Source organism: Amblyraja radiata, chromosome 9 (genome assembly GCF_010909765.2).
Source record: "Amblyraja radiata isolate CabotCenter1 chromosome 9, sAmbRad1.1.pri, whole genome shotgun sequence".
Taxonomy (NCBI): Eukaryota; Metazoa; Chordata; class Chondrichthyes; order Rajiformes; family Rajidae; genus Amblyraja; species Amblyraja radiata.
This window is the reverse complement of record NC_045964.1, coordinates 22,902,310-22,912,113: the sequence shown is the minus strand read 5'-3', so window position 1 is coordinate 22,912,113 and position 9,804 is coordinate 22,902,310. Positions and strand designations below refer to the sequence as shown.

At 41.8% G+C, this 9,804-nt stretch overlaps 1 protein-coding gene across 1 annotated transcript in view; it reads left to right on the top strand.

Moving 5' to 3' along the window:
* rab15 (RAB15, member RAS oncogene family) overlaps positions 1-9,804 on the top strand; it is a 130,997-nt gene extending 121,193 nt beyond the window's left edge. Inside the window, 5 exon segments of the mRNA XM_033026875.1 lie at positions 2,565-2,613; positions 4,275-4,352; positions 4,440-4,533; positions 6,838-6,902; positions 9,055-9,804. Of these exon segments, the coding sequence (XP_032882766.1) occupies positions 2,565-2,613; positions 4,275-4,352; positions 4,440-4,533; positions 6,838-6,902; positions 9,055-9,213 (445 nt within the window). The 3' untranslated portion in view covers positions 9,214-9,804.

Here is a 9,804-nt window from a genome sequence, read left to right as displayed (position 1 = left end):
TATATCCTAATTGTTGTTATGCTCATATGTTCTGAGATCCATACAATTTAGAGCATTCAATCTCAGACTTTGCTGAGGACTGACTGAAATATAAATCTGAAGCCATTTAGTGTTGAGCGGTTTAAAAGTATGATTAATTTCAGCCTTTAGTCTGTCAAGAGGCGAGAAGGCAATAATCCATCACCTGGGCATGAAATGATCCAAGTGCAAATAGCTTCTGTCGTCAAATCAATTGCCTGCTTTCTAAAAACAGCTTTTAGCTGTTGTATTTTGCTTTGGAAACTGAAGACTTTACTTGAATAATAGCAAAGTTAATGTAAGGATGGGTCCCATGAATACTTACAATATTGGTATCTGGTACGTTAGAAGATAGACACAAAATGTTACAGTAACTCTGCGGTACAGGCAGCATCTCTGGATAGAAGGAATGGGTGACTTTTTGGGGTGAGACCCTCCTTTAGCCTAATTTGCTAACCCAGAGATCTCAGTTTAAGGTTAAGGAGACCCAGTTTCCTGCTAGTGCCTAAACCTGTGAGACAAACAGTGAGACCTTATGAGACCAATTTGAATAGAAAATAACTCTTAAAAGAAATGTTATATCTTTCATGGTGGTAAATTGAAATGGCTGGAAGACTTCCAGGAGAATAATGGAGTTCATTCATCCAAGACCACAAGAATTGCAGAGAATTGTGGATGCATCATAAGACCATCAAGCAAACCAACCTCGCTTCCGGACTCTATCTACACTTCACGCTGCCTTGGCAAGACAACCGTTTTAATCGAGGATGAGTGACAACCCAGACATCCCTTCTCACATCAGAGAAGAGGTAGAGTTTGTAAAGGCCACCTGCAGATTCAGGGACGTTCCTTCCCAGCTTATATCAGGCAATTGAACCATCCTCTCACCAACTAGAGCGATCCTTGATTGTAATCGTATAGTCTTTCCGCTGACTGAAAAGCATGCAACAAAAAAGATTTTCACAGCATAAGAAGACACAACTCGTCCATGCCAAGCAAGATACAAAGTTGGGGCCGTGTCTCCATTCTAGCTTCTGTGAAATCATCAGTGGGAACCATAGATTGGTAGGCATGCTGGATCATGGGGCTGTCTACCCTTGCTCCTGGTTCCTGTATCCCAGTGGTGAGCAAACCTTCTGCACTGTGAGATTGAGTTGAATCACACTGGCTGTGGAACCCCTGACGTTCAGCCACAAACCCCTATCAACTCCAGATTTGTGTGGACTCACAACTTTCAAGTTTCCTTTGACAACATTTATTGGGATTGTGAGGCAACTCTTGCATTACGGCCATTAAGGAAATTTGCCCATACGGAATTCAAGATAATCCAAGACAGGGAATACAATTTGCTTTTACAGAATCTAGATGGGGGGGGGATAAAGAAATAAAGTCATTCAACAATGCGGGGCAATTAGATTTTGACCTGGTCACCTTGTCGATTAGGTTGGCAGTTACATTGAGTCATTGCTTGCCTCCATCTTCAGCTGATATCATGAGCAAACGTGCAGCACTGCCACACTTCATCAATGAGGCATTTTCTCTGACACGTTACATTGTGGGAGTCGCAGTAGCCATGGCCAAAGCTTACACCGGCTCCTTAGTTCATCTCCCGGCCTTTACTCCACTTGCTTTAAGTCACTGTGCTGTACCCCCCTGAACATCACCTTTCTCCCATGAACACAGATCCACTTATCCCCCCCTGTCTCGGATATCTCCATTCCCAAACTCTTGTCTAATCCACGAGCCTTGAAATCCACAGAAAGAGCATTTGGAAAGTCTTTATAGTTTGTTTTACAAACACGTATTGAGGCAAGCAAAACCATGCACTTGTGGTGGGATTTATCTTTGAAGATAATGAAAAATATCCTCTGGCCACACATAACAAAAGCAAAATGTTGCTTAACACTCTTAATGAAAACATTTCTCTTTTGATAGAACAAATGTAAGGTACTTATGGCACTGGGATGTAATCCTTCTTGCTACAGAGCACTGTCTATCATGTCTAAAAATACTTGTGCCTCATCAGGTTGAAAAATCCCACAATGTTTGCACCATGCCACTATTGCATTTGTCGTTGTATCTATCATCACCATATTTATTTACTCCATGAACTTCATGCAACAGTAATGTCATTGCACCCTGGAGTATATGACAATAAACTCATTTCAACTAAGGGGGCAGAGTGTAAAAGAATCCAAGTTTGCTGACTACGTGAAAAGAGTTCAAAGGCATGTTCGGATGATCAATTCTGGACATCGCAACAGGATAAGTGAGTTGAGTGAGAGCGCAAAAACATGGCAAATGGAGTTTAATGGAGGAAATTATGGTTGTGTACTTTGATAAGAGGAATCATAAGGCAGACTATTATCATAATGGAGGAAGATTGCACATGAGTGAAATACAGAGGGATGGCGGTGTTCTTGGGCTGTTGAAATATTGGAAGCTATTGACAGTTGAGTTGTGTGCACATATTTCAATTTAACTTGGGTCTGGCAATTATAATTGAATTATTTTTATTTTTAATTATGTTCCCAGGGATACCGCAGGCAGGAACGATACCAGACTATTACAAAGCAGTACTACAGGCGGGCCCAGGTGAGCTTTGCGACGTTACTCTCTGTGTCCTGGGAAGTAACGATGATTGCCCTATTGGCTTCCAGAATATTTTCAATTGAAAGCAAGTTCATGAACTGCACCAAAAGTTAGGATGGGTCAGAAATCAAAAATAAATTAACAACCCAGGTGTGTATTTACCTGTGGTTTAATTTATTGCATGGCTGCCGAGCTATTTAATGATTAAGACTATGGTTGCCTTGTTCCTTAAGAGGAATTTATTGGGTCTTTGCCAAGGCAATATGATGTTCCAAAGCACTGAAAGTGAACCCAATTCATTAGTTTGCTTATTATTCAATGCTGTCTGTGTAGGAGCTGAGCTTTGTAACTGCAACCTCCGATTGTGGAAAAGCCCACTGTCCTGAATAATGACTGGCCACTTGGCTCCCCCCCCACCCCCCCCCCCCCCCCCGAAACATGATTAAAATGTGGTTATGGAATAGAAGCTGAGCTTCCAGCAACATGTCACTGTAAATCGTAATCCCACTCCCACTCTGATCTCTGCCTTCTGCACTGTTCCAACAAACCTGAACATAAGCTTGGAGGCACAAAGAACTACAGATGCTGGTTTACAAAAAAACCCCCACAAAGTGCTGAAATAACTCAGTGGGTCAGTCTGCATCTCTAGAGGACACGGATTGATGATATTTGGCTCGGGACCCTCTTCAGACGTAAGTGTGATGAATAGATGTCCTTCATCCAACACTGGGCATTGCAGACTGAGGGCTCACAGTGAGTTCAACAGCATTGGATAATTAGCAATTCCAGCCTTGCATTTTGCATGACCAGCGTATTTAATTTCCCTTTCTTTCTCTGGTAATCTCAGGTTTATTCATAGTCCTCGTTACACCACATCCATGCAGACCGTTGTTGTTTAACAGCCTCCAATCAGCATCAACATCACATGCGCCATCAAGTCTCTCCTGCCCCTCCATCCCCCACCTTTTGTTCTCTCTGCCTCTCCCTCCATTCTCTGCCCAACCCAACTTTCTCTACTATGACACTTTATTATCATCAGCTTTTCCTGGTTTTTAAGGAAGGAATCGTTCTTAATATTAACTCTGTTTCTTCCTCTGCAAATGCCGCTAAGTATATCCAGTGCTTTCATTAGTTTAATCTCGTTTAGTTTAGTTTAGTTTAGTTTAGTTTAGTTTAGTTTAGAGACACAGCACATAAACAGGCCCTTCGGTCCCTTGAGTCCACGCTGACCAGCGATCTCCTTACACTAACACTATCCTACACACTAGGGTTAATTTCAAATTTTTACCAAAGCCAAATTAACCTGTACGTCTTTGTGGGAGGAACCAGAGCACCCTGGTAAACCCACTCAGTCACGGGGAAAACGCACACAGACAGCATCTGTCGTTAGGATTGAACCCAGGTTTCTGGCGCTGTGCCGCTCTGCAGTGCTAATTCATTGCTTGCAATCATACTGACCGCTGTTTTGAACCTTAATAAAGGTAAAATCATTCGGCAACTCAAAAATGTTATCCATCTAAAGAGAGTCTTAAACTAGAGACATATGCAGCAGCACAGGCCCCTTTACATCTCAACATTACAACTGTGGTCTACATTCTCAATCCAAGTAACGACTGTGCTCCATGAACCTTTGTAATACAAATTGTATTGCTCTTTACTTACAGGGAATCTTTTTGGTGTACGATATCACAAGCGAGCGGTCCTTTCAGCATATCATGAAATGGGCCAGTGATGTTGATGAGGTAAGAGAGTGGCTTTACATTATTTCACTTTGAATAAATATTACTCAGATTTTAACACGATACTCACATTGTATATTTTCACCCCAGTATGCACCAGAAGGGGTTCAGAAAATTCTCATAGCCAACAAAGCTGACGAGGAACAGAAGAGGCAAGTTGGTGCAAGGCAAGGTCATAAGGTGAGTTCTTGCTACACACTGCAGCTATGTTTAAAAGAGGTTAAAATGATGAAGAATGCCTTTTTAAAACTTTAGACTTTAAAATTACAGCGTGGAAACAGGCCCTTCAGCCCAGTGTCCACACCGACCAACAATCACTTTATACACTATCACTATACTACACATTAGGGACAATTAACATTTTACAGAAGCCAATTAACCTACAAACCTGTAAATCTTTGGAATGTTGGAGGAAACCAGAGAAACCGGAGTACATACAAACTCCATACAGACAGCACTCATAATCAGGATTGAGCCCGGGTCTCTGGTGCTGTTGGGCAGTAACTCTGGTGATGATATTGTGGTTCAATAACAGGAACCAGTCTAAAATATAAGACAAGTGGAAGTCATGATAATTTCCCAATCAGAAACCGTTACTATGGTGTTACCAACTTCTGCTGTGCTTGGTCTATTGGTGTTGCTGAACTAAAGTGCTCGAGGTATGAGGGGCGTCTTGGGAGTTTTTGCAGTGGTTGTCTTGAATCTAAATGTTGAATCCTTGAGAATATTTAAGAGAATGAGAGTCCAAACTAGATTTATGAATTGGGCAGCTGTCTTTCTTTGCGATTACAGTAAACCCTCATTATAATGGGCTATAGGGGGAGAGGGGGGAATGGTGGCCATTATTGCTGGTTGTCCATTATAACCGAGTGAGGTATTATCATTGTATGCAGTTGAAAGAAAGAACTGCAGATGATGGTTACTGCATAAAGTACACAAAGTGCTGGAGTAACTCAGCAGGTCAGGCCGTATCTCAGGAGAACATGGATATGTGACGTCAGGACCCTTCTTTAGACTGATTCAGTCTGCTAAGTTACTCCAGCATTTGGTGTCATTTCATCTTAACACTAGGCACTAATGCTGCTGGTCTGCACCAGCGAGCGACACACTGTTGTTGCAGCTCACATTGTAGCCCCTGGGGACAGCGCTTTCTTCAGGCCGCTGCCACCGACAAGGAGGAGAAGAAGGCGGTGATGGGGAGCAGACAAAATGATGGCCAACATGAAAAAGCTGCAGCCGGTGATAGGGGAGGGAGACCTACATTGACCGAGCACGTCCTGTCAGTGGCAGTGGCCCAAAGGAAGTGCTGTCTCCAGGGGCTACAACGTGAGCCACAACAACAGCCACGTCAACTGGACCGTGTGGTGGGTGAAGAAGGGATCGCTGGTGCACCTTGAGAGTCAGGACTGGGGTCAGCGGCTGAGGGTTGTGGTGAGAGCCGCGGGTGGCAGCGACAGGTTCGTCTGCTACATCTGTCATGAAGGTGTCTGTTAAAACAAGGTTTACTGTACTGTACAATATGCATGAATGCTGTTGCAAGTGTGACACCAAATGTAAGCATGACAAACTCGCCGTATTGTTGAAGTGATACTTGCATCTGGAGCATTATATACAGGTTTGGTCTCCTTTCCTAAAACAAAGGAAGATATTTGGCCTGGAAGGATTGCAACCAAGATTGGAATCCTTTACCCCAGAGGTGCTGTAGAGGCACATTCATTAAGTTTGTTCAATCTAAAGAACGCTAGATTTCTGCATATTAAGGATTACATAGAAACATGAAAATAGGTGCAGGAGTAGGCTATTCAGCCCTTCGAGCCTGCACCGCCATTCAATATGATCATGGCTGATCATCCAACTCAGTATCCTGTACCTGCCTTCTCTCCATACCCCCTGATCCCTTTTTCCACAAGGGCCACATCTAACTCCCTCTTAAATATAGCCCATGGACTGGCCTCAACTACCTTCTGTGACAGAGAATTCCACAGATTCACCACTCTCTGTGTGAAAAATATTTTTCTCATCTCTGTCCTAATTCTGGGGAGTTTGCAGGAAAATAGAACTGAAGTAGAAAATCAGTCACTATCTTGGTGTCAGGTGTCAGAGGTTATGGGGAGAAGGCAGGAGAATGGGGTTAGGAGGGAGAGATAGATCAGTCACGATTGAATGGCGGAGTAGACTTGATGAGCCGAATGGCCTAATTCTACTCCTATTCCTTATGATCTTGTTGAATGGCAGAGCAGGCTTGTTTGACCAGATGACCAACTCCTCCTCCGAGTCTTCGGTTCTTGACTCATATCTGCAGTAAGTTGTGCAACATTAGGGTATGTTTGATGAGTACAATGTGAATTGGTGTGTAAGGATACATCCAAGTACTAAAATAAATGAGCACATTATCCTTTGTTGTGTTAAAAGGAGTATAGCATGGGTGGTAATTTTGTATTCATTTTTGATCTCTTGTTAAATATCCTTTCAATATTTCCTTGCAAAGCTTGCAAAAAATATGGAATGGACTTCTTTGAAACAAGTGCCTGCACCAACTATAACATTAAAGAGGTGAGTGGAAACATTATAGTTAAAGAACTGTAAAGGCTTACACAACTGCAGATGCTGGTTTATACCAAAGAAAGACACAAAATGTTGGAGTAACTCAACGGATCAGGCAGCATCTCTGGAGAACATGAACAGGTGATAGGTTAAGAAGGGTCCCAACCAAAACATCACCGTGTTCTCCAGACATGCTGCCTGACTTGCTGTTATTCCAGCATTTTGTCTAAAACAAGCATATTGTAGAATTTATAACCTTGTCTTTTCTATTAGTTTTATATAAAAGTTTTACTTTGTATTTTCCTTGTTTTGTCCACTCTGTGCTTGGCAACTCTGCTCCAACTGATCAGGCTTTTCTTTCAGTCTATTAAATTCTGCTGCTCTAATAAGCCATGCAGAATCTCATATGCCCTGGGTTCTAACATGAATGTGGATATTAACTACTAAGTGTTGGCAGTGTATATTTTGAAACAAGCTATTAAGTGCTGGTTGAATTAAAAAAAGTACATGTTTTGAAGTCACCGCTGACAAAAGAAAGGAGTTTGTGACTTATGCGAAGACTTGTCACACCACTTGGAAAGCCTTACTCTTTGGTCCTCAACTTCTCTGAAACAATATGAAAAGTAACATGATGGTCTTTTTCAGATACATCCCAAACAAATGCATGATGTACAGCTCTGCTGCATGGCCACTGCCAGCCACAAGCCGAGACAAACATCAACTGCTGCTCAAAGCCTATTTCCTTCGCTCCATAGATGCTGCTGCACGCGCTGAGTTCTCCAGCATTTTTGTGGCCTATTTCCTTCGCTCCATAGATGCTGCTGCACCCGCTGAGTTTCTCCCATTTTTGTGTACGCTCGAAATGATATGTTTGGTGAAAGATACATTTTGTGAACTCTTGTCTTCTGGATCAAGTTCACGACCAATTGTATCAGAATGGCAACCTCTGAATTCCAAGACGTACTAACTGATGACACGCTGAAGCTCAGTGTGACTGCCGCAACGCTCTATTGGGAACAGCAACAGTTTACAGCCCTCTGACCATTACGTACTGTGGGCTGCAACCATGTAAATACTCCTTGGACTGTCTCGAAAGGGAAATTGATGTCATGCTGACATGATATAAACAAATAATGTGTCTGATACTAAAGTGGTGACATTCAAATGTTCTATATCTTTATCAATTCTGAGAATAGAGTAATATTTTGAAGTTACAAAAATCTCATTTTTAAGGGCACCCAAACTGTGACCAACATTTTCTATGGCTCATCTGTGCCAAATATTGGTTAGGGCAGACTTTGGCAAGGAACATGACAGAAAGAGTACTACCATTAAATCATTTAATCTCTATATATCTGAACTTGGTTGGCAATTCACTCTGTGCGTTAACAGAGTTATCATTCATAAGAACACTGGTGAGAATAGATGTTGTTTGGCACTGAATCATTACCTTGCTCATTCCTTGAATATTGAAATGTAGCATTTTTGAGTGTTGAGGAAGTGATGAAAGGTATTTGGGGTGCAAGTGGACACAAAGTGCTGGGGTAACTCAGCGAGTCAGGCAGCTTCCCTGGAGAACATGGATAGGTGATATTTTGGGTTGGGACCCTTCTTCAGCATGATTCAGTCTTCAGACTGATTGGGGTGGATGTGTTCATCATTGCACTAATTGTGCACAAAGGTCTTAGCCATCACCTTAATCTCTGTACGTCGGGATTCATTCCAATGTGCAGTGCAAGTACAACCTGGGTTAGACCTGTCCAACAAATAAGGCGGCAGGAACCAAAGATGAATAGGTATTTTTGTATTTATGATAGGTAAAAAATTTAATATTGTAGTTGCTTTGAAACAAAAACTGAAAATGCTGGAAACACTCAGCTTATTGGGCAGCATCTGTAGAGGGTGAAATAGTTAACATTTAACGTCCAAGACCCTTTGTCCGAGCAGTACAAAATGCACAGCTTTTGGATGAGAATCCCCTGACCCAAAGCATTTACTGTTTCTCCTTCCACAAATGTAGCCTGACCGTTTAAAAATAATTTTAGCATTTTCCGTTTTTGTATCAAATTTCCAGCCTCTGCCGTTTGATGATTTTCTTTCATTGGCATTGTTTTGTTACTCTTGTAACCCCGTGGTATTTTGATGTGCTTCTCTTCCATAGTCATTCACTCGACTGACGGAACTAGTGCTACAGGCCCATAAGAAGGAGCTTGATGGACTTAGGCTGTCAACACCCGATGAACTTGTCATTGGCGATTTAGAAGAAGATGACAGCAAAACCGAGCGGATTGATAATTCACAAAAAGCTTGCTGGTGCTAGAAATATCGCAAAAATGAAAAATCCTATTCAACTGTCTGAGTCATGCCTCAAACTTTCAAGACCTGGTTGCCTGCTCCTACACTGTGTCATCTCAAATATTCATCTGAATCCTGCCTTTCCCTTGAGTTGGATTAATCCGTACAGTCAGTTTTTATCGTATTGTATTTTTGTCCTGGCTCTGTGATTCAACAATTTCTTGGACCTGGCTTGTCTGCTGTGCTTTTTGTACAGTTACTGTGCTGTGATTCATGTTCAGATCACCGAATGTTGATCCAGTAGCCCAGTTTCTACAAGACTGCAGTTTCAGTATTTGTTTCATATGTGAATGACCCTTCCAGATAATACGTCTCAAGATCAATCAATATGCCAATTTCTTGAAATATCCCCAATTGTGTAGTTAGTTTCTGCAAAATGCTATTATTATTCTTGCTCAATAAAAATGCTTTGTGGTTTTTTTTTTGTCCAATAATTTCTAAGACCCGTGTATCTCCTCACGCACAACTCTTTTAGAATTGCAAGAAGGGTTTGCGATTATGACAATAATTTAAAGGCATGATCAAAAGATGCTTTAATAAAGGCGAATTAAATTAA